General features: G+C 43.7%; 1 protein-coding gene and 1 long non-coding RNA gene across 2 annotated transcripts in view; both read left to right on the top strand.

Moving 5' to 3' along the window:
- The window catches only part of cmya5 (cardiomyopathy associated 5), a 59,956-nt gene extending 43,324 nt beyond the window's left edge, over nt 1–16,632 (top strand). The window contains exons 8-13 of the mRNA XM_090238178.1: nt 720–866; nt 961–1,108; nt 7,895–8,028; nt 8,105–8,222; nt 8,419–8,595; nt 16,102–16,632. Coding sequence (XP_090094304.1) covers nt 720–866; nt 961–1,108; nt 7,895–8,028; nt 8,105–8,222; nt 8,419–8,595; nt 16,102–16,354 — 977 coding nt within the window. The 3' untranslated portion in view covers nt 16,355–16,632. The remainder of the gene's footprint in view (nt 1–719; nt 867–960; nt 1,109–7,894; nt 8,029–8,104; nt 8,223–8,418; nt 8,596–16,101) is intronic.
- A 6,353-nt stretch (nt 16,633–22,985) lies between these two features.
- The window catches only part of LOC149982915 (uncharacterized), a 31,855-nt gene continuing 28,667 nt past the window's right edge, over nt 22,986–26,173 (top strand). Inside the window, exon 1 of the long non-coding RNA XR_016496749.1 lies at nt 22,986–23,061. This is a non-coding gene — a long non-coding RNA (uncharacterized LOC149982915). The remainder of the gene's footprint in view (nt 23,062–26,173) is intronic.

Raw genomic sequence — 26,173 nt, 5'->3', positions numbered from 1 at the left:
CAAGGAGGTAGCCAGGACCCACAAGCAGGTAGTCTACACACACATATAGGCTGAATTTAGACAGGACCCACACGGAGGTAGCCTACACACACACATGCTGCATTTAGATAAGATCTACAAGGAGGCAGCCTACACACACACACACACACACAAACACACACACACACACACACACACACACACACACACACACACACACACACACACACACAGGCTGCATTTAGACATTACCCACAATGAGGTAGCCTACACACACACACACTGGCTGCATTAAGACAGGACCCACAAAGAGGTAGCTTACACACATATGCTCCATTTAGAAAGGACCCACAAGGAGGTAGCCTACACACACACTGACTGTATTTAGACAGGACCCACAAGAATGTAACATACACACACAGGCTGCATAAAATCAGGACCCACAAGGAGGTAGCATGCACACAAAAACAGGCTGCATAAGAGACATAACCCACAACGAGGTAGCCTACGCACTTGCAGGCTGCATTTAGACAGGACCCACAAGGAGGTAGCATACACACACACAGGCTGCATTTAGACAGACAGCCCGATTTGTATGTTTATTTCACAAATATGTATTTTTTTTTAGGTCTGAAAAAGATCTAATGTGAAAAGATCTGATGTGATTGGTCAAAAGACCAGAAACATCAGAATTTGCCTGTCTAAACGCAGCCTAACAGCTCTTTGTGTTCTCTGCCCAGCGGTGTCGGATGAGTACCGTGTGACAGTGAAGGAGAGTTACTGTGTTCTAGAGGAGCTGGAGCCTGACAAGGTGTATAAAGTGTGGGTGATGGCTGTCAACTATACTGGCTGCTCTCTGCCCAGTGAGAGACTACCCTTCAGAACTGGTGAGTCTCGTCGGTAAAGCAGAATGATGTCATACTGTGGTCATATGGACCAATGCATGGTTCTCTTGTGATTTATTGATTAATTGGTTGACAGCCCCATCGGTGCCAGTGATTGATACGGGGCGGTGTACGATACTGTGGGACTCGGCCACGTTACGTTGGAATGTGGACAACCAAACACCCATGCAGAGTTACACCCTGGAGTACTGCAGACAGTACGCCCTTGAGGGAGAAGGGCTTAGGTGGGTCTCACACAGGCACACACACATGGCATGCACACACACACAACGTACTACTCTAATATCCTCCATCACTTCAAGCATACACACAAAAATGCCGCTGAAAATGAGATTTGTGTCTTGGAGGCGTGGTTTGATGTGGGTGTTTCCAAGTTACCAAGGGTAAATTCACTTTGGCAATCTAATACGATAATAGAACACTCTGGTTTGAGAGTCCCAGAGTGCAGAATAGTTTATACATTTACATTTACGAATGACCTAAGACAGGTTTCAGTAATAATTGTTAGGTGTAAATTCTTGCCATTAACAGAGTAACAGTTACTAACCTTCTTGATAACAATGAGAACAGTCTAACCAGCTCTGCTAGGGTGAGTAAAATAGATGCCAGATTTTTTGTTTGTTTTTGCGACAGCTCTTCTTTAAATGACAGTTATGTTTCACTATATTGGATCACTCCAATATATTGGTATTGCTCCGCAGAGGAGGGATACATCCGAGGTGAGGATTTAAAGATTTACTCCCGTGTACACCTTGTATCACGGCTGGGTTCCTCCCCTATATATAGACCCCATGACCGCAACACGTTATCGGCGGACGTCCGTATGGCTTGAGGAACAAACTTTCTGAAGTGCCCTTGGTAAGTCACTGGTAAGTGTAATATCTTGCGTGGAAGTATACTCAATGGTTGTTTGCACCATGGCCACATGGCCAGCCCCTCTTCTTGAGTGGTCCTTGATCGTGGTTGATCTGTATCCTCCACCCATGGTTTGTCGTGCTTGTGTTTCGTTAGCGTTACACGGAACTCAAACCGGCTGCGCGCGTGCTCCATCGTGCATATACTGTATGTATTTTGTCCCCCCCACACCAAACCCAATCACGACACGCAGGTTAAAATATCAAAACCAACTCTGAACGAAATTACATTAACTTGGAGACAGGTTGAAAATCATTAAACATGTATGGCAGTTTAGCTTGCACTTGCTAACTAATTTGTCCTTTTTAGATAGCTTGCTGTTGCTAGCTCATTTGTCCTGGGATACAAACATTGCGTTGTTGTTTTACTTGAAATGCACTCCGACAATTAATCCACACATAAAACGGTTAACCGAATCGTTTCTAGGCATCTCTCCTCCTTCCAGGCTTTTTCTTTTGACTTTATATTGTGGTTGGCAACTTTCATAAATTAGGTGTGATACTGCCACTGACCTCGTTAGTCTTTCAGTCACCGATGTGGGTATAACCAATGAGGAGATGGCACGTGTGTACCTGCTTCTACAAACCAATGAGGAGATGGGAGAGGCAGGACTTGCAGTGCGATCTGCATCACAAATAGAACTGACTTCTATTTTAGCCCTTGGCAACGCAGACGCTTGTTGGCATAAATGTATGTCTACATTTATTTTGCAACGCTCGAGCGGTGTAGTCAGCCTGTTACACTATGACTGTGTGTATACATTTATATAATGGTGGCTCTTGCTGCCACAAACTCTATTTACCTTACACAAGTTGTCGACTGGCTTGTTTTGTGTGTGTTGTGAATTGCTTTTAACATGCTGTCCACTGCTAATTACCATAAACGGGTTCTCTGTTAATTCCCCTACAGGTTTTTCTTGTTCTTTCTACTGCAGAATGTTCCTTAATGGAGTTACTCCATCATATGGTGCTGTTTTTTGTTTTCTACTTGGATATGAATCCTGCTAGGTAAAATCGTAGTTGGCGTAAAACAAAAACACACATAAATCTTATCCATTACCTGGTTGCTGTTATTTATTTTTTTTTTTTGTCTGACTGTTTTTCCCACAGGGGTCTACCGTGTTTGCAGAGGTACTGGGTAATTTATCTCCCACCGGGTTCCTATTCCTCCAAGCGGGTCACGACATAGCTCTCCCAGGGCATCAGACCCCTGCTCCGTAGCCTAGTTGACTTGGCTGAGCTTATGGCTTCCCTTTGTGACTGTGGTGATGGTGGCATCCCCGTGGGGATCCGCATACCTCGTGTATGCACTGCCTGGGTTTCAACCATACTGGATGCCTGTTTTGTGTGGTGTTCTTAGAACACTTGCACCTGGCGCGGTTGGAGGCCATGCGCAAGTGGGTCAGCCAGGCTGGGGCTCAGGCTGGGGACGAGCTCCCTCCCTCAGGAGTGGTGCGGCAGCAGCGAGCTGTTAATCCCTCTACTGGGCCCAGTACCCCTCCAAGGAAACGTGGCCAGAGCAACCGCAGGCAGAGCCCATCTGCTGCCAGTCCTGTACGGACCGCTGGGACCACCATGAACGGAGGGCGCATGCCCTGCGTCAGGAGGTTGATAGCTTCGATGGAAACGACAACTGTTCCCTGTTGGCCAGTGATAGGCTGTTCCTGGGAGACGATGCTGGAACTGTTCACCATGTGAGCGGAGCTACCAGGCTGACGGGCCATCTGAAGCCGCCAGCGGGGCTTCATCGCCCCGAGCGGCTCGAAGGTATGAGCGGCCTACACTTGGGTAGCCACTGCACTGGACATCAACTGGTGGACAGTGAGGACTCTCCATCTGTCCGAATCTCTGCTGAGTTCCGCAGGAGAGCTGGGCCACTGCCAGGGTGGAACCCGCGACAGAAGGCGGGACCCCCCCCAGAGTATTTGATGTGGACTTGAGAGCCACATATACAGTTGTCGAAAGTTTACATACACCTTACCCAACTACATTTAAACTTAGTTTTTCACAATTCCTGACATTTAATCCAATTAAAAATTCCCTGTCTTAAGTCAGTTAGGATCACCCCTTTATTTTAAGAATGTGAAATGTCAGAATAATAGTAGAGAGAATGATTTGATTTCAGCTTTTATTCCTTTGGGTCAGAAGTGAGTGGGTCAGAAGTTTACATACACTCAATTAGTATTTGGTAGAATTGCCTTTAAAGTGTTTATCTTGGGTCAAACGTTTCGGGTAGCCTTGCACTAGCTTCCCACAATAAGTTGGGTGAATTTTGGCCCATTCCTCCTGACCGAGCTGGTGTAACTGAGACAGGTTTGTAGGCCTCCTTGCTCTCACACACTTTTTCAGTGCTGCCCACATATTTTCTATGGGGTTGAGGTCAGGGCTTTGTGATGGCCACTCCAATACCTTGAATTTGTTGTCCTTAAGCCATTTTGCCACAACTTTGGAAGTATGCTTTGGGTCATTGTCCATGTGGAAGAACCATTTGCGACCAAGCTTTAACTTCCTGACTGATGTCTTGCGATGTTGCTTCAATATATCCACATAATTTTCTTGCCTCATGATGCCATCTATTTTGTGAAGTGCACCAGTCCCTCCTGCAGCAAAGCACCCCCACAACATGATCCATGCTTCACGGTTGGGTTGTGTACTTCAGGTTGCAAGCCTCCTCCTTTTCCCTCCAAATATAATGATGGTCATTATGGCTAAACAGTTCCATGGCCTCGTTGGCTTGGCTGAGCGTCCCTTTGTGACAGGTGTGATGATGTCAACCGTCACCGCCATAGGGACATGCCTGGGGGACCCATGCGCTTTGGGCGCCAGAGTAGAGGCGGGCCCTGGTAGGTCCCATGACACTCCCTTCCCCGGCCGCATCTCCCGGTCTCAAAGTGCAAAGTGGAAGGTGTGTGTCGGGTCCCCATGGGTGTTGTCCTCGGTGCTCGAGGGGTACCGACTCCAATTCTGGTGCAGTTCTCCATCTTTCAGGGACCACAGTGGCCGACCCCCTGAAGAAAACCCTGCTGCTAGAGATTTCCATACTCCTGGACAAGGGTGTCATCCGCAGGTTTGAGAACCGCTAGGTGGTTTCTACTCTACCTATTTTGTGGTCCCAAAAAGAGACGGACGGTTTTGACCGATTCTGGACCTCCGCAACCTCAATGGGTACTTGATGGTACTGAGGTTCCATATGCTGTCCCCAGCCCACGTGTTGCAGGCCGTGTCCAGGGACCAGTGGTTTGTGACGCCGGACCTGATGGATGCGTACTTCCATGTTCCTGTTCACCCAGGTCATTGGCAGTACCTCCGATTCGCTTTCGAAGGGAGGGCTTACGAATTCATGGTTCTTCCCTTTGGCCTCTCCTTGGCACCCCGCACTTTCGCAAAGTGCATGGATGCTGTCCTGACACCTCTCACGTCCCGAGGACTGTTGAGCCTCAATTACCTGGATGATTGGCTGATTTGTGCCCCGAACAGGACCCAGGTCCTGTCAGTGGCAGGCTCCTGACCCACATTTGTGGGCTTTGCACTATTATACATGACAAGAAGAATCATCTGATGTCCACCCAGAGAGTGGCCTTTATTGTCATGGAACTGGACTCAGTTCTCATGAGAGCATGCCTGCCCACCAGAAGGGTTCAGGCTATCTTATTTTGCCTGGACCCCTTTCGACAGGGGTGGTTGCTATCTGCCCAAACCGGCCAACGCCTGTTGGGCTTGCTGACAGCAGCCTTGTTGTTTATTCCCCTGGGACCTGACCAAGGCCAGATCGGCCAGCGGCGGTTGGCTACCCCCTTAGAGTGGCAGGCACATCAATACACTACAGCTGTATTGCTGGCCCTGTAGTCTTTCCTTCCACATCTGAAGACATGTCCTGGTGAGAACAAACACCACAGTGGTGGCTTATATCAACCATCAGAGTGGACTGAGGTCCCAGCGCCTCCATATTATGGCACAGGACTTCCTTCTCTGGGCTCAGGGACGTCTAGCATCTCTACGCGCAGCGCATGTACCTGGCATCCTAAATGTGGCAGCGGATATGATCTCAAAGGAGGGCCTGCCACCTTGGGACTGGAGCCTACATCCCCAGGTGGTGCAGCACCTATGGGACAAGTTCGGTAGGGTGCAGGTGAACCTGTTTCCCTTTCTGGACAATGCACACTGACACCTGTTGTACTCCATGTCGGAGCCACCAGGGCCTCTGGGCTTGGATACTCTGGCTCACGATTGGGCATTCCCCCCTTTTCCCCTGATCCAGGCTATGCTGGACAGGACCAGGATAGCAGAGCATCGTCTGCTTCTGGTGGCCCCATACTGGCCCAGACGACCCTGGTTCAGCCTTATCGTGTTCCTGTTGTCTGGGACACCTTAGCAACTTCCCCTGAGACCGGATCTGCTGTCTCATGTCGGGGGAACTCTTTGGCATGCGAGGCCGCACCACCTCAGTCTGTGGCTTGGCCACTGAATGGCACCAATGGTGCATTTTAGGATTACAGGAGTGTGTAATGAACACCATGCAGAGCACAAGGGCGCTGGTTACAACCGCGGCATAACAGTTGCGCTGGCGATTGTTCTGCTCTTGGTGCACTGGTATTGAGGTTGTGCCTGAGTCATTTGGGGTGCAGTATGTCCTCCAATACCTGCAGTCTTGCTTGGATGAGGGCTTGGCAGCCTCTACACTAAGAGGGTATTTGGCCGCTATATCTTCCTGCCATGCGGGATGGATGGACAGGCCAGTGGGGCGCCATCACTTGGTCTCCAGGTTTATGAAGGGGGTTTGTTCGTTGCCTGCGTCCAGCTTTGACCCGCTCAATGGCGAGCTGGGATCTGGATGTGGTCTTGATAGCTTTGGCAAAGCTGCCTTTCGAACCGTTGAAGCCTGCCTCCCTGAAACACCTCTCTATGAAGGTGGTTTTCTTGATAGCGATAACTTCCATGAAGAGGCTGGGTGAGCTCCATGCTCTTTTGGTGAGTTCTGAGTGCTACTGGATGGACTCTGGGGAGAGGAGTGTATCTCTCCGCCCCAACCCTTCATCCCTCCCCAAGGTTCTGTCGGCAGCCCCAAGGCCAGGTCGGCCAGCGGCTGTTGGCTACCCACTTAGAGTGGCAGGCACATCAATACACTACAGCTCCGAGCTGTATTGCTTGCCCTGTAGTCTTTCCTTCCACATCTGAAGACATGTCCTGGTGAGAACAGCCAACAACACAGTGGTGGCTTACATCAATCATCAGAGTGGACTGAGGGACTCCGCCCCAACCCTTCATTCCTCTAGAAGGTTCTGTCAGGCAGACATGTGAACATCCCTTTTTATCCTGTCTGCTTATGACCTCCCCCCGGCAGTGGCAGGGGAGTCTGGGCCTCCCTCCGGCATGTTGTGCCCTGTGAGGGCACTGGCTGCCTATGTGGAGCGGACAAGGTCAGTGAGAACTACAGAGGTGGCACATTCAGCATGAGGTGTGGCTGCGTCCTGGGCTCTACTGAGAGGAGTGCCCCTCGCAAATATCTGTGCTGCGGCCAGCTGGGCTTCCTTTGCGAGGTACTATCCGGTAAATGTGGCACCTCCCTCTGCAGTTGGTTCAGTGGTCCTGGGCGTTGCTTCGCCTTCCACATTGATGGCCCCTGCGTCTCGGTCCCGCGCTGGGGCTTTGCCGCTGGCTGGCCAGGTCCCTCTAGCACTGACTAATCTGGTACGGGTATACCAATATATTAGAGTGATCCAATATAGTGATACATAATGAAGGTTAGTTATGTAACCATGGTTGTTTTTGCTATATGGATCACTCCAAACCTCTACGGTGCTAGAGGAGCCTCAAATGATGTAGAGAACGTGTCGCGGCCATGGGGTCTGTATATTGGGGCAGACCCCAGCCGTGACACAGGTGTACACGGGAGTAAGTCTGTTAATCCTCACCTCGGATGTATCCTTCCTCCGCGCAGTGATACCAATATATTGGAGTGATCCATATAGCTCACATTAACGTGGTTGCATACGTAACCTTCATTAACATTTACAAACTGCTATCATGTCATCATTCAAAGATGTCAAGCAATGATTATTCCTCGTGTGTGTGTGGTGGGTGCATGGATGTGTGTAGGTCTATCTCAGGTATCCAGGGCAGACAACAGAGGGTACTACTGCATCCCAATGAGAACTACCTCTTCTACATCAAAGCTGTCAACAAGGCTGGAGCCAGCGAACAGAGCGAAGCTGCTCTCATATCTACCAGGGGTGAGAGCGAGACCCGCGCGCACATACACTAACATACACACACCCACACACACTGACCTCTGTACACTGTATCCAGGAACTAGGTTCCACCTGTTGAAGGCTTCGGCTCACCCTGTCCTGAAACTGTCTGAGGACCAGACCACCCTGTACTACCCCCAGGACACATACACAGAGAGAGGGGATGTGGTTAATGAGTGAGTTTTGTATTGCTCAGGTATCTTCTGTCTGTGTGATGTGTGTGCTGCTCTGTAATATAATGTTTGATGCAAGGTTTATGCTTTTACTTGGCTGACATTTTGCCAGGTCTCTGGATAAATTAGATGCTAAGTGTGTGTGTGTGTGTGTGTGTGTGTGTGTGTGTGTGTGTGTATGTTTTTTTTTTACCCCTAGATGTCCATCTGTCCTGGGTGAGTTGTTACCCATGAGGGGGCATCACTACTGGGAGACCGATGTGACCAGAAGTTCTGCATACCGGGTGGGAGTGGCATATGAGACAGCCAATAGGGACAGTCTACTGGGGGAGAACAACACTTCCTGGTGTCTGCATTGTGTCCCTACACCCTACAGGTATCTATTCCTTTATTTATATCCAATCTCTTATCTATCCTCTTTCCCAACAGCCTTTTCTATTAGGGGTTCAAGCAGCGAAGCTGCGAGAAACCCTATTCTATTTGTTGGCATTAATTCTTCTTCCGTAAGGGCAAATTCCAACGCAAATTCCTGTGTGATGGTAAGGCCTACAAGGTTAAGACTTTGCAAGACGGTAAAGGGCCCAGGGCTACACCCCCTCAAGCAATATCAAATCAAAGTTTATTTGTCACGTGCGCTGAATACAACAGGTGTAGCCTTACAGTGAAATGCTTACTTACCGGCTCCAACCAATAGTGCAAATAAGGTATTAGGTGAACAATAGGTAGGTAAAGAAATAAAATGACAGTAAAAAGACAGGCTATATACAGTAGTCATAAAGTCAGTCATGTCCAAAACATTTGTGCCGAAGTATGTCACAATGTAAATTAAGGTTGAGTTTATTTGAATGGAAAAAATTGTTTTTATAATTAAGTAGAACGCTCTCTTTATGACAGAATGTTACATTTGTGTGAAATCAAAAGTTTTTTTGATTTCAAATTGTCAGTAGAAACGACATTTGTTCAAACAAGTCAGCCATATCAGCTATGTTTTTTAAAGGCAGTAAATGAGGCTGAATGAACTGTTTTGCTTCTAGACAAGGCTCCACTGATAGCCAGGTGTAGCAGTGGTAAGTTGTTGGGACAGCTTTATGCAGGCCCTAACAGTTTGTGGGCACCGTTTGTGACCGTTATAGTGCAATCAATTTATTGTTTAGTGTTGTGTAGTGGCTTTGCTGGCATGCATCCCATTTTTTTGTTTGTTTGCCCCACCAAGACTTACATAATTACATGCATGTCTGGCGCCGATGGACATGGCGGCCTCGCAACTAGCGGTATTTTGTTTTTTTATGTATTTTTTACATTATTATCTCAGGAAATGTTGTGCCATTACATACAGCCAGGAAGAACTGTTGGATATCAGAGTGGCGGTAACCTACCAGAACTACCAGCATTGCGACCAGGAATACACTTCCCTGGAGCAGATCCTTTGTTCACTCTCCCCAGTGCAATTGAACTCATTCCACAGGCCGAGCCAAAACATTGAGGAGAGGAGAGGCACTTGGAGCGGCCTGCTGGTTCGATTTGCACACCACTCACCGCTTCTGAGTATATTACTGGCTAATATTCAGTCTTTGGATAACAAAGTTGACGAGTTCAGGGCAAGGATTTCTTTCCAAAGAGACATCAGGGCCTGTAACATACTTTGTTTCACAGAAACATGGCGCTCTGGAATGAAATCGGTCCAGCCAGAGGGATTCTCAGTTCATCGCGAAGACAGAGACGTGGTCATTTCCTGTATTACTAAGTGAAAGGAGAGTTTACAAACCACACACAAGTCAGCGTTATACTCTAAACTTCATCTTTTAATAATATGAGCTTCACCATAGCCCTTTGGCTCTCAGATCAATTCAGTGTCTATAAATGAATTCTGAGAGTGCTTACAAAAGAATACTTCATCTTTTATAGCCAAGATACACCCCTCTCAACTCACAATGACAAACCACAGTATAAACTTCACAAAGGGCCTTTTCCTTGAAAGAGGAGTATCCCATAGCCAGATAGCATTAGCTATAAATTATTGTTCAGTTTGATCTCTAAGACGAGGTTCTACTTCTCGTTCTTGGTACTTCCTATTACCAAAACATTACCTCATCCAATGGCATATATCAATTGTCAACTCTAGATACTCCCATCTCAAATACAACCCACCCCTGGACAAGTTCCCTGAGAGGAGTGAGCCTCTAGGTCATATACTATGAAAGATACATTTCAACATCAGAGCGGACATACAATGGTTCCAGACTCTGCCGTACTCCTCCCCCCAATGGGAAAAGGAGGGAATGACTGGAGTACAGACATTGTGTAGCCCTTCACATGGTTTAACAGATATTCACATATGAAGACGATCCTGACCTCTCCCCTCTCTGGGCCCCAAGTGACTTTTTCCCCCATAAGCATATTATGAAAATAAATAAAACATATTTTATATATCAATGTTACCAAACTAATTCGGATTCAGCTACGACAACAGGAATAAATATCTCTCCGGGAAGCAGAAAGGCGGAGGTGTGTGTTTCATGATTAACAATGGTGTAATTGTAATACATGAACTCATGTCCTTTTGTTCACCCAACCTGAAATATTTCACAAAAAAATTACGACCGTATTATCTCCCAAGAGAATTCTCCTCGGTCATAGCGTTTATATCCCCCCTCAAGCCGATACCACAACAGCCCTCAAAGAACTTCACTGGACTGGAAACCACATATCCTGAGGCTGCATTTATTGTGGCTGGGGATTTTGAGGACGAGGCTGCTGAAGTTCTACCAACATATCGATTTTTGTACTCACACGGGTAAAACATTCAACCACTGCTCTTCAAGCTTCTGGGATGCTTACAAGGCCCTCCTCTGCCCTCCGTTTGGCAAATCTGACCACGACTCCATTTTGCGGCTCCCTTCCTATAGGCAGAAACTCAAACTGGAAGTACCCGTGCTTCGTACTTTTCAACGCTGGTCTGACCAATCGGAATTCAACGCTTCAGGATTGTTTTGATGACGTGAACTGGGATATGTTCTAGGTCGCTTGCAAAAATTATTTAAATTAATACACTGAAACAGTGACTGAGTTTATCAGGAAGTGTATAGGAGATGTCATACCCTCTGACTATTAAAACCTACCCTAACCAGAAACCGTGGACAGATGGCAGCATTTGCGCAAATCTGAAAACGCAAACCACCGCATTTAACCATGGCAAGGTGACTGAGAATATGGCAGAATACAAACAGTTATTCACTCCGCAATGCAATCAAACAGGCAAAACATCAGTATAGAGAAGGTGAAGTCACAATTCAACGGCAGGGTCAAAAGACGATCACGGACTATAAAAGGAAAACAACAAGCCACATCGCCTATACGTCTTGCTTCCGGACTAGCTAAACGCCTTCACCCGCTTTGAGGATAACACCGTGCCACCGCCGTGGCCTGTCTCCTTCTCCGTGGCCGATGTGAGTAAGACATTTAAACGTGTTAACATGACCTGGGTCTGAATCCTGCCCTGTGCAACTGGGTTCTGGACTTCCTGATGGGTCACCCCCAGGTGGTGAAGGTAGGAAACAACACTTGGCCTTCTGGGCAGAGTTGCAAAGACAAAGCCATATCTCAGACTGGCCAATAAAAATAAAAGACTAAGATGGGCAAAAGAACAGACACTGGACAGAGGTTGGCGGGTTTGGAGCTGTGCTGCATTTGTTACAACCCCTATTACTAGCCGGTTCAACCTCTTTTGTATCGTCTGGGATCCCTAAAGATTGGGAAGCTGCCGCGGTCATCCCCCTCTTCAAAGGGGGAGACTCTCTAGACCCAAACTGTTACAAACATATATCTATCCTGCCCTACCTTTCTAAAGTCTTCAAAAGCCAAGTTAACAAACAGATCACCGACCATTTAGAATCCCACCGTACCTTCTCCGCTATGCAATCTGGTTTCCGAGCTGGTCATGGGTGCACCTCAGCCGCGCTCAAGGTCCTAAACGATATCATAACCGCCATCGATAAAAGACATTACTGTGTAGCCATATTCATCGACCTGGCCAAGGCTTTAAACTCTGTCAATCATCACATTCTTATTGGCAGACTCAACAGCCTTGGTTTCTCAAATGATTGCCTCGCCTGGTTCAACAACTACTTCTCTGATAGAGTTCCGTGTGTCAAATTGGAAGGTCTATTGTCCGGACCTCTGGCAGTCTATGGGGGTGCCACAGGGTTAAATTCTCAGGCCGACTCTATTCTCTGTATATATACAATGACGTCGCTCTCGCTGCGGGTGATTCTTTGATCCACCTCTATGCAGACGACACCATTCTGTATACCTCTGGCCCTTTGGACACTGTGCTAACAAACCTCCAGACGAGCTTCAATGCCATACAACACTCATTCCGTGGCCTCTAACTGCTCTTAAATGCTAGTAAAACTAAATGCATGCTCTTCAACCGATCGTTGCCCGCGCCAACCTTCCCGACTGGCATCACTAGTATGTACCCAAATGTTTAATATCCATAATTTGTATGATTATTTATTTGAATTGTGCGCCCTCCAGTTTCACCGGAAGATGTCGACAGGTGCTCCGATAGTGGGACACCTAGCCCTAAGTCTCCTAACCTGCTATGAAGAAGTCATAGCTATAGCGAAGTGGCTTGTTTTTAGGGAATCTCATCCACAGAATTCGATTTCTGGTCAGGACCAGATCTGAACCAATCATAGGCGTCATTTTTGGTTCAGATTTAGTCTGGCCTTGATTTGGCCCAAGCACCTTTGGCAGCGATTACAGCATTGAGTATTCATGGGTATGATGCTACAAGCTTGGCACACCTGTATTTGAGAAGTTTCTTTCATTATTTTTACCCCAATTTTGTGAGATCCAATTGGTAATTAAACGTCTTGTCCCATCGCTGCAACTCCCGTATGGACTCAGGAGAGGTGAAGGTCGAGAGTCATGGGTCCTCCGAAACACTACCCTGCCAAGCCACACTGCTTCTTGACACACTGCTCGCTTAACCCGGAAGCACCAATGTGTTCGGAGGAAACACCGTCCAGCTGGCGACCAAAGTCAGCTTGCAGGCACCCGGCCCGCCACAAGTAGTCAGAGCATGATGGAAAAAGGAAAACCCTCCCCTAACCTGGACAATGCTTGGTCAATTGTGTGCTGACTCATGGGTCTCCTGGTCACGGTTGGCTGTGATGCAGTGCCTTAGACTGCTGCAACACTCTGGAGGCCCGTGTCTCCCATTCTTATCTCAGGTCTCGCAAGAGATGTTTGATCGGATTCAGGTCTGGGCTCTGGCTGGGCCACTCAAGGACATTTGGAGACTTGTCCCGAGGCCATTCCTGCATTGTCTTGGCTGTGTGCTTCGGGACGTTGTCCTGTTGGAAGGTGAACCTTTGCCCCAGTCTGAGGTTCTGAGCGCTCTGGAGTAGGTTTTCATCACACTTGTTAGATAAAATCCTTCTTTATATCCCAAAAAGTCAGTTTAGTTGGAGCCATCGATTTTGAGTAATCCAGTCGTTCAACATGCAGAGAAAAGAATCCAAAAAGCTATCGCTAAATCTTGTTAAAACAAGTGAAAATACGTTTCTATGTTTTCCTCAGGTACCCTAAAATGTAGTTAAACTATAATATTTCATATGGAAAGAAGTATGTTCAATAGTAAAATATTAGCAGATGCGCACACAGACTGATTTCCAACTCTAAGTACCCGTATTAAAACTCATAATCCTTCATCGTTTTGGAAGAAACAAGCCTGAAACCTTGAACAAAGACTTTTGACATCTAGTGGAAGCCATAGGAATTGTAATCTGTGAGCTGGATTTGGATATGCCCCTATGCTTTCCATTGTAAATCAAAATATATTTTATATTTTATATTCTTCAAGGTAACCATCCTTTGCCTTGATGACAGCTTTGCACACTCTTGGCATTCTTTCAACCAGCTTAATGAGGTAGTCACCTGGAATGCTTTTCCAACAGTCTTGAAGGTGTTCACACATATGCTAAGCACTTGTTGACTGCTTTTCCTTTACTCTGCAGTCTAACTCATCCCAAACCATCTCAATTTTTTTGAGGTTGGGTGATTGTGATGGCCAAGTCATATAATGCAGCCCTCCACCACTCTCCTTCTTGGTCAAATAGCCCTTACACAGCCTGGAGGTGTGTTTTGAGTCATTGTCCTGTTGAAAAACAAATGATAGTCCCACTAAGTGCAAACCAGATGCGACCGCGTATCACTGCAGAATGCTGTGGTAGCCATGCTGGTTAAGTGTGCCGTATATTCTAAATAAATCACAGACAGTGTCATCAGCAAAGCACCACCACACCTCCTCCATGCTTCAAGCTGGGAACCACACATGCGGAGATCATCCGTTCACCTACTCTGTGTCTCACAAAGACATGGTGGTTGGAACCAAAAATTTCAAATTTGGACTTATCACACCAAAGGACAGAATCCCCCGGATCTAATGACCATTGCTCGTGTTTCTTGGCCCAAGCAAGTCACTTCTTATTGGTGTCCTTTTAGTAGTGTTTTCCTTGCAGCAATTTGACCATGAAGGCCTGATTCTCTGAACAGTTGATGTTGAGATTGTGTGTGTTCCATGAACTCTGTGATGCATTTATTTGGGCTGCAATCTAAGGTGCAGTTAATTCCTGATTTATGAGGCTGGTAACTCTAATGAGCTTATCCTCTACAGCAGATGTAAATCTGGTTCTTCCTTCCCTGTGGTGGTTCTCGTGAGAGCCAGTTTCATCATAGTACTTGATGTTTTTTTCAACTGCACTTGAAGAAACCTTCAAAGTTCTTTGAAAATGTCCAGATTGACTGAGCTTCATGTCTTTAAAGTAATGATGGACGGTCAGTCCTCTTTGCTTATTTGAGCTGTTCTTGCCATAATATGGACTTGGTCTTTTACCAAATAGGGATATCTTCTGTATACCACCCCTACCTTGTCACAACACAACTGATCTGCTCAAACACATTAAGAAGGAAAGAAATTCCACAAATTAACTTTTAACAATGCATACCTGTTAATTTAAATTCCAGGTGACTACCTCATGAAGCTGGTTGAGAGAATGCCAAGAGTGTGCAAAGCTGTCATCAAGGCAAAGGGTGGCTACTTTGAAAAATCTCAAATATAACATATATTTTGATTTGTTTAGCACTTTTTCGGTTACTACATAATTAAATGTGTTATGTCATAGTTTTGATGTCTTCACTATTCTACAATGTAGAAAATAGTCAAAATAAAGATAAACCCTTCAATTAGTAGGTGTGTCCAAACTTTTGACTGGTACTGTATATAGTGTATTTATGTGTTGTATTGTGCAGGGCTCATTTGAAAAGGAGACCTAGGTCTCAATATGTCTTCCCTGGTAAAATAAAGGTAACACATTTATAATTTGCCCAACAGTGGTGTGGAGAACTCATTGTTATTGTTTAAACTGCTGATTGTTCCTTAAAGTTAAACTGTTTCTAATTTTCGCAAGTATGGCCCTGCCCAGTATTAAAACATTGTTTTTGTAAGGTGAAATGGAGCCCATTTTGACATTGCAATCACATTGAAACTAAAACACAGGTACGTGTTGAACCAGCGATATGCCTGCTCTGAGGGCGTAGTGGTGAGGAGAAGTGATTAGGTAAAAACAGTGTTCTACGTTTTCAATTGTTTGACGGAAACGCAACTTTTCTGATGGAAAAACAGAGCATCACAATGGCCCTCCCACTACGTACTACCCCCATCGAAAACCATTGTTGCTGCGTTTTTTTTAATGCAACCTCTACTGATATGGTACTAAAACAGTGCTGCGTTAAGCTAATTTCACTGTCAGTTAGCATTATCTCAATGTTTTTTTTCCTCACTCCCTCTCTCTTATTCCCTCACATCTTTCTCTAGTTGTCGGTTTGAGCTGCTCCACGGCAGTGTTCAGTCAGATGTGTTCGTGGGGGAGGTGCCCTCTCATATTGGCACACTGCTAGACTACAAGCAAGGCCGTCTGTCCTTCTATAACACCCAGCGCGGCCAGCTGCTCGGGACCCTCGCCCACTGCTTCACCCAGCCATGCCACCCTGTCCTGGGCATGGAGCAGCCAGGCAGCCTGAAAGTCAGCATGGCCCTGGAGGTGGCCGACTTCGCCAAGCATAGCTAGCCAAGCACCAGAACATCCCTATGCAAGATATGTGATCATAAGTACCCATGGATTTAATAGAAATCAAATTTTATAAAGCTAGAACAGTGATAGCTACACTTTTAATGGAATAAATAGCCAATCTCTCTGGACTCTCCCCGATGAGGGTGGTGGCTATAGCTGTATCAGGACATTCGCTGACTCAGTGATGAAAGAGACAGGAGTGAGAGGAAGAACTGTAGTTGCTTCAGTAGTATAGATTTGAAAGAAAGTGCAAATCTTGAAGGTAATGGGAAAAATATTTTATAAATAGGAAAAACAATCAGAGCAATAGTCAATATCTATCGCTCAATTATTGCTGTTTTATTTCTCTTGTGAATTTGACAGGGTGTGTTCTTGTTGAGGTGAAATGTTTCATATCTGAGATTAGTATTAATTCATCTTTTGGCTATATTTTTTAACATGTTTTGTCAATTGTCTTGTGTGCTTTAATTTCTCCAGTATCTCCTTCTCTCTTTTCTCAGCAATCTTACTCATCTCTCCTAGAGCCTTTAGTAGGTACAGTAGGCACACAGCCAAGATGCACATTAAACTATGTAACTACCAGGGTATTGAACCCAGGTAGTCTGTGTAGTATAGATTTGAAGTAGTATAGATTTGAAAGAAAGTGCAAATCTTGAAGGTAATGGGAAAAATATTTTATAAATAGGAAAAACAATCAGAGCAATAGTCAATATCTATCGCTCAATTATTGCTGTTTTATTTCTCTTGTGAATTTGACAGGGTGTGTTCTTGTTGAGGTGAAATGTTTCATATCTGAGATTAGTATTAATTCATCTTTTGGCTATATTTTTTAACATGTTTTGTCAATTGTCTTGTGTGCTTTAATTTCTCCAGTATCTCCTTCTCTCTTTTCTCAGCAATCTTACTCATCTCTCCTAGAGCCTTTAGTAGGTACAGTAGGCACACAGCCAAGATGCACATTAAACTATGTAACTACCAGGGTATTGAACCCAGGTAGTCTGTGTGACTCAATACTGTGTTAGCCCACTGAGCTACTTGCAAGGCAAGTTCATTACCTGGAGATTGTGTGGATAAAGATACTAGTAACTATTTTGTTTAAAACCATAGCACTACTTGTGTTTCATGTTGTGAATACTGGTGTATAAATAACCTTGTAAACAGATATGTTTGAATCTCTTCTGTGTGTTTGTTTGGAATCATTTCTGAATGATGATGAATTAAAGTTTTTTCTCTTTGTTGAATGTCTTCATGTTAGAGTCTGATGGAGAGATGGCTATTTTTGTATTTGAGACAGCACTGAATAAACTCCTAAGGAGATCTAGAAGGATCTTTAATTTTATGAACTGAAAGACAACACATGCGTCTCCTGACAACTGCAACAGCTTGGGACTGATGTGACAGCATGCACTAAACCAGAGAATGCCGTTATCAGGAGCAATTACAACAAATAATGTCATCACTTCCTAAAAGGTTAAGGACTCAATTCAATCCGTATCGCTGAAGTTCAGCGCTATAGCGAGCTTGATTTGTAATGGTAATTTTCAATTGAGCTGACATATGCACGTTTTACCATGAATGCAGTCTCCACGAACAGAGAACATTGCCATTACATTTCAATCATACTATAGCGTGGAACTTCAGCGTTACGGTTTGAATCTGGCCCTAAAACAGTATAATGAATGAGCAACATTAGGTCAAAATTAAAGATGAATATTCTTGGACAAATTCAATGAGATATTTGCGGGAAAGTATACATTTATTTTTAATAAACAGGATGAACAAACATACATGACAATGCAGCAAAGCCCTAACCCAACCCACCCTAAAAGAAAATACAGGAGACAAACAAAATAGCAAATATGCTTCTTAAGATTCGTTCAAACAAACTGTGGAATCACTGACTCACTGAGTCACGCAACTTGAAAGAGAGCTTAATTTTGGCTGTTTTAGGGCACCCCACTATATTTGACACAAGCTACCATGCATACTGTGATCTGAATGCAAAAAATGTGGCATGGAAAAGTGCTGCAACACAAGTTAACACAATTACATATATATATATTAATTTTGACATTGTTTGCAATCTGATATGTGACATGTTAAAGCCACAATAACATGCAAAACAGGAAAGCACCCACCCCCCCCCAAAAAAAACAGCATTTATTTTGCTAAAAATGTGTGGCTCAAAATGACGGGTCACCACTGTATATGTTTACCGTAAGTTATTAATGGGGCGAGTGACAGACAGGAGTTGGGGGCTCAACATTACCCAATTGAACTTTGCATGTCACATGTTCCATATGTGACTGGATCACAACCAGTCATATCTAGTATCTATAAAAGCAACATTCGCAATGCAAATTCAGAGAATTCATTAATTTGGACATTTGCTCAGAACTTGAAGGGCGAATAGAAAAACTCTTACAGACCTATTTGAAGGTGGTAGCACGTTACTGCCATCTAGCGTATAAGACTTGTACAACACAAGGCATATTCTTTAAATACACTACAATTCAGCCATATATGAGACTTGGCACAGGATTAATAATGGTAACTTCAACCCATGACAGATTGAAGAATATTCGATTCCTCATTGTACCTACAGTACCATCACATACATAAGCATAATAATACAGTCTATCACATTTTGTAAGCTTAATCCAAAGTGGTCCATTGTTGTTCAGTTGGTAGATCATGGTGCTTGTAATGCCAGGCAGGTGGGTTTGATTCCCAAATATTATTATTATGGCAAATATAAACTGGTTTACCTTAGATTTTTTAAACAGGCCTAAAAACTGGAAATGCTGTCTGAAGAGATTGGTGACTGCATTTGGCCAGTAGTGAATAGATGTGTAAAGAAAGTAATATATATATGTGTGTGTTTTTGTCTTAGCTTGTGACTCATAAAATATTTGATTTGGGGTCACAGTGCAGCAATGCAGCAATAACATTCACTTTTATTCCCTATCAAGAGAAGGAAGGGAGGTAGGGGAGAGGGAGTTTCTTCAACCAAACCCATCTACATCCATTCTCTCCCCCACACCCACAGCCCTCCATACAAGTGTCATCTGTCACCCTTCAGTAAAAAAAACATATTTGAAGCAAATTTAAACAATGGGCAGTTGAACAAGAGAGAACAAAGTTTAGTAGGATGGAATTGGTGCCAACAGCAAGACAACTTCCTCTGATGTATCCTGGACAGAAAGAGAGATAATACCAAACGACATGAGAGAAATGGACACACACTTTGATAGCATCATGCCTAATAGGAAGTGTAAAGAAGGGTATTTTCTTAAAGGACAGGCAAGGAGAGGAGGATCTCAGCTGAAGTACAATAATTCTGATATGTTCTGTCCAGTTGTCCCTCAAACAGGCCTGCAGATGCCATCAACCAGCCTACATACAGTTGAAGTCAGAAGTTTACATGCACTAAGGTTGGAGTCATTAAAACTAGTTTTTCAACGCTATGGACAACGAACACAATTGCATTGTATCAATGGCAATTTGAAAGCACATGGGTACCGTGACGAGATTCTGAGGCCCATTGTCGTGCTATTTATCCGCCGCCATCACCTCATGTTTCAGCTTGATAATGCAAGGCCCCATGTAGCAAGGAAATTCCTGTAGGCTGATAATGTCCCAGTTCTTCCATAGCCTGCATACTCACCAGACATGTCACCCGTTGAACATGTTTGGGATGCTCTGGATCAACGTGTAAGGCAGTGTGTTCCAGTTCCCGCATAATATCAAGAAACTTCACACAGCCATTAAAGAGTGGGACAACATTCCACAATCATGATCAAGTCCATGCGAAGGAGATGTGTCACGCTGCATGGTTGTCACAAGAGATACTGACTGGTTTTCTGATCCACACCCCTACCATTTTCTTTTTACTCAACTGTGGCGAACAGATGCATAGGTTTGAAGTCGGAAGTTTACATACACTCTGGTTGGAGTCATTAAAACTTGTTTTTTCGTTTCACTCCACAAATTTCTTGTTAACAAACTATAGTTTTGGCAAGTCGGTTAGGACATCTACTTTGTGCATGACACAAGTAATTTTTCAAACAATTGTTTACAGACAGATTATTTCACTTATAATTTACTGTATCACAATTCCAGTGGGTCAGAAGTTTACATACACTAAGTTGACTGTGCCTTTAAACAGCTTGGAAAATTCCAGAAAATGATTTAATGCCTTCAGAAGCTTTTGATAGGCTAATTGACATAATTTGAGTCAATTGGAGGTGTATCTGTGGATGTATTGCAAGGCCTACCTTCAAACACAATGCCTCTTTGCTTGACATCATGGGAAAATCCAAATAAATCAGCCAAGACCTCAGAAATAAAATTGTGGACCTCCACAAGTCTGGTTCATCCTTGGGAGCAATTTCCAAACGCCTGAAGGTACCATGTTCATTTGCACAAACAATAGTACGCAAGTATAAACACCATGGCACGCAGCCATCATACCGCTCAGAAAGCATACGCGTTCTGTCTCCTAGAGATGAAAGTACATTAGTGTGAAAAGCGCAAATCAATCCCAGAACAACAGCAAAGGACCTTGTGAAGATACTGGAGGAAACAGGTACAAAAGTATCTATATCCACAGTAAAACGAGTCCTACATCGACAGAACCTGAAAGGCCGCTCAGCAAGGAAGAAGCCACGGCTCCAAACCCGCCATAAAAAAGCCAGACAAAAATATAACTGTTTGGCCATATTGACCATTGTTATGTTTGGAGGAAAAAGGGGAAGGCTTGCAAGCCGAAGACACCATCCCAACCGTGAAGCACGGGGGTGGCAGCATCATGGTGGCAAATTCACCCAACTTATTGTGGGAAGCTTGTGGAAGGCTGTTTGACCCAAGTTAAACAATTTAAAGGCAATGCTACCAAATACTAATTGAGTGTATGTAAACTTCTGATCCAATGGGAATGTGATAAAATAAATTAAAGCTGAAATAAATCATTCTCTACTATTATTCTGACAATTCACATTCTTAAATTAAAGCCTAATTGACCTAAGACAGGGAATTTTTACTAGGATGAAATGTCAGGGATTGTGGAAAAACTGAGTTTAAATCTAGTTGGCTAAGGTGTATGTAAGCGTCCGACTTCAACTGTATCATCTGTGAGTGAACTGTGAGGATTGTCAAGACAGAGAGAGAAAGAGAGGGAGAGAAAGAGATAAAGGGAGAGTTAAATGTTAATTTGTGATTGTTTATTCCACTTGCTTTGGCAATGTTAAGATGTGTTTCCCATGCCAATAAAGCCCCTTTGAATTGAATTGAGAGAGAGAATAATCACAGTTGAGCATTCAATTAGTAAAATACTGTAAAACTGTTCTAGAGTCATATTGTCTCAGCACAGTAGGGTACAGCAGGGTTAGAGAGATATGCAGACTTACAGTCATGGGGCTAGCGTTAATGCTTCTCATCAGGATGTTGTAGGAGGTGGTAGTGCAGGACCTTTATAGCATCATGTCCACTGGATATGGCTGAGTGACTGAAATGTGTGAATGGTCCTATCTGTGTACATTCGTAAGAGAGAGAAAGAGAGAGGGGGAAATCAGTAATGGAAGTACACTGAACAAAAAATATAAACACATAATTTAAAGAGTTTCATAAACTGAAATGAAAGATCCCAGAAATGTTCCACACGAACAAAAAGCATATTTCTCAAAATTGTTGTGCACAAATTTGCTTACATCCCTGATAGTGAGCATTTATCCTTTGCCAAAATAATCCAACCACCTGACAGGTGTGGCATATCATGAAGCTAAAATGTGCAGTTTGGTCACACAACATAATGCCATAGATTTCTCAAGTTTTGAGGGAGCGTGAAATTTGCATGCTGCCTACAGGAATGTCCACCAGAGCTGTTGCCAGATAATTGAATGTTCCTTTCTCTACCATAAGCTGCCTCCAACGTTGTTTTAGAGAATTTGGCAATACGTCCAACTGACCTCAACCGCAGACCACGTTTGACCATTCCAGCCCAGAACCACCACATCCGGCTTCTTCACCTGCAGAATTGTCTGAGACCAGCTACAGGGACAGCTGATGAAACTTTGCACAACCGAAACATTTCTGCACAAACTGTCAGAAACCGTCTCAGGGAAGCTCATCTGCGTGCTCGTCGTCCTAACCACCCCTAACTTGTGACAGACAACACAACACAAATTGCCTCCACCAATCCAATGTGTTTAGATTTGTGGAAAGTACTTACCTGGTGCACACTTCAGGAGAAAGGAGATATTTTTGGGATGCACCCATACTCCACTTACACCTTGATCACGCCGACAGTGTTCTTGCGTTTTGGTACACCAGAAGTACATTCATTTCCAATGGAATGCTGCCTTTGCCTTGCTGCATTGCGTTGCAGAGGCAGTGCTTCTGTTGGATTCATCGAACGTATCTATCAAATTGTATGCGTAGGCTGCTTTACAGAAATGGTATCAGAAAGTGAATGTTGAACTTTTGTTGCACATATATCCAGATGATGCAGTTTACCATTTTGCGTGGTCGAGGCGTTGGTTGTGACATCTACAATATGGAAAGGCTCCAAACGTCCACGAGAGGTCACTAGACCCAAGTATAGACCCTAGGCTACTTAAGGTGAGAGCTCAATCAGGAGCACAGCACAGCAGCAGTTCACGAACATGAAAGCTCCAAGGTAGCCACCTCACCAAAGCGTCGGACCGGTAAATGTTTATGAATTCTATTATGTTTGTACAGTCAATCTGGAATTACTGCATTGATGATTCACTGGGTACTCAATCAAAAAGTAGTCTTGCGTCACGTTATATTGCCCTCCGTGCGCTGAAGGCTTTTTGCTCACAAAGCTGCACAACCCCCATACTTCACCGCGCAGATCAAGGAGCAGCATATAGGTCGCCTTGAACGAATGAATTGTCCTGCCTGGTAACTTTTTCTCTTAGGCAAGTACACTGGATGCATAGGATGCTTTTCCATTGTAGCTTTTTCCATTGGGACGTGCGTTCATCAGATCCAAATTTTGTGACATGCAAAATTAGGTAACGTGGGCGTTGGTTGACGTCTCACGAGCGCAATAGTTTACTGTAGTTTCTCTCTCTCGCGCGCTCTCTCTCTCTGTCATTCACACATGTATTTATAACTCTCTTACCTTACGAAAAAAGGTTGCAGTCAGAGTTTCTGAAAGAAAGAAACAAAGAAAAAAGCTGTTGGTGAGTAATGCTGCATCACTGTGTTACAAAGTGCAGGAAACTGCTATTCCATAGCTCATACAGCTTTTTACAGTAGTATCTTATACACACTAATAGTTTCCCCATATGGAAAACTCATGCATTATAATGTTTACATATATATGCGGGGAATTCGACATGTGTTAACATACATTTACAGAATGTATTCATTAAATATAGAAGTTGAGCACATAAAATATATATAAAATGGTATATATGTGGTGCAAAAATATATTTAATTAACATGTATCATGCTGAATTGTTTAATGTTGAGTCTATTGACCTCTGGTAGCTTGGCATGAGGCTCCCAAAGTGTGGTTTGCATGCAAAAGTTTAAAGTTAATTATGCAACTATTGAGGTTACCTGCCATTTATTAAACATACTAATATTAGCTATGTTTATTTCTAAAAGAGATACATGAACCTAGAAATATATTTCTCCTGAGCTGTCAATCACAATTTGAAATGCTTCTAAGCTCTGCCCCCAGCCCACCTCCAACTAACAGAGCAGCTGTTGCAATGTTGAAAGTTCTCCAGATTGAGAAGGGCAGGTGTCAGTGCCAAAAATCAAATTTTATTTGATAATATAATCATAACATTAATTTAAAATGTGTTTTTTACCTGGCGGGTGACAGAGGAAGAATATATTTTCTTAAACAGCCTGCGAGCAAGAGTTTTCACCGAGCTAGCTAACACCTCAAAGCTTTAATATCTAGATTTCATATGTGTTAGATATAATTGTATTGCCAACGTTAGCTAGTTAATGGTAAATGTTGCTTGCAAAGCAATATGCGTCTTGCTAGATAGCTTTTTAGTGAGGGCTGGGTTTCTCTGACCGCAATATAGCTAGAACTGGTTAGCTACTGTAGATCTAGCTAGAAATAATCATATTTTTCCCTGCAGTGGAGCCTTCTGATATTGAGCTTAACTGCCTATAACTTAACTGCTTAACTGACCCCATGCAATGGAAGTTAGTATTTTGTCTAATTTAGCTCGCTGATGTGTGAAATTGGTTTTCTGACTCTGTCTCTGCATTATCCACATGGGAACTGTCAACTTGTGAGCCTAAAATTAGACACTAGAGGTAAAGGAATCTGCATTGTATGTATACGTTTGATGTTCATTAACATTTGTGACTGAACAGCGCAATCCAGTCCTATGTAGCAAAATTTGAAATTGTTTTTTTACATTGGATAAAAGAGTAGAGGTTCAGAGCTAGAAAATTGTATATCATACACTGCTTTGAGGAACAATGGGAAAGTAATCCTGCTTTGAAAGTTTATGAGCTTGTAACCCCACTTTTGAGAAAATGGCCCTTGAATATTTTGGTACATCTACTGGAGAGCTCTTCTTTGTCTACACCCATTCAACATCGTTCACAACCTCTTGAAGTTCGGGGGCACTATTTTTATGTTTGGAAAAATAACGTTCCCAAAGTAAACGGCCTTTTTCTCATGACCAGATGCTAGAATATGCATATCATTGACAACTGTAAAAATATTGTCTTGGGGTATAACAGAACTGATATTGCAGGCGAAAGCCTGAGGATAATCCAATCAGGAAGAGCCTCTTATTTTGAAACGTCTGTGTTCCTATGCGTGCCTGTCCTCCATTTAAAGGGATATCAACCAGATTCCTTTTTATGTGGCTTCCCTAAGGTGTCAACAGTCTTTAGACATAGTTTCAGGCTATTATTTGGAAAACTGAGTGTGAAGGATCACATTGCGTAAGTGGAGAGGTGGGGGCTCTCAGAGTGAGTTGATGCGCAATTGTTCCTCCCGCTGTTATGGAAAAAGCTACACACTCGGTTGATATATTATCAAATATATATTTTAAAAACTACCTGAGGAATGATTATAAAACACGTTTGACATGTTTCTGTGGACATTATGAAGACTATTTGGAATTTCCATCTGCGTTGTCATGACCGCTCTTCCCTGTGGATTTCTGAACATAACGTGACAAACGTTGGTATTTTGGGTATAAAAATTATCTTTATGGAACAAAATGAACATTTGCTGTGTAACTGGGAGTCTCGTGAGTGAAAACATCTGAAGATCATCAAAGGTAAACGGTTAATTTGATTGCTTTTGTGATTTTCGTGACCAAGCTTCCTGATGCTAAGTGTACATAATGCTATGCTAGGCTATTGATAAATTTACACAAACGCTTGTATTACTTTCGCTGTAAAGCATCATTTCATAATCTGAGACGACAGGGTGATTAACAAAAGTCTAAGCTGTGTTTCAAAATATTGCACTTGTGATTTAATGAATATGAATATTTTCTAGTAATATTATTTGACTGTTGTGCTATGCTATTCAGTGGTTGCAGACGGAAATTATCCCGCTACAGGGATTGGTAGCGTCAAGAAGTTAAGCCTTAGCCCCACCTATCTCTTTAAGGATTCACATGTGAGGCCATGTGCTAAACAGAGTGAGTATGGTGTACTCACTAAACAGAGCGAGTAAGTGTAGTTAATAACCAAATATTTCAAGACTAAAAGTGGTGAAAGTAGAAGAAAAATACACTCTCTACTCATTGGCCTATATCCTAATCTGACTTTGGTGTAGGTCATGTTCTTCACATT

The sequence above is a fragment of the Oncorhynchus mykiss genome, chromosome 6 (genome assembly GCF_057628025.1).
Source record: "Oncorhynchus mykiss isolate SJ-2025 chromosome 6, ASM5762802v1, whole genome shotgun sequence".
NCBI classification, from domain to species: Eukaryota; Metazoa; Chordata; class Actinopteri; order Salmoniformes; family Salmonidae; genus Oncorhynchus; species Oncorhynchus mykiss.
This window is presented reverse-complemented; position numbering and strand designations above follow the sequence as displayed.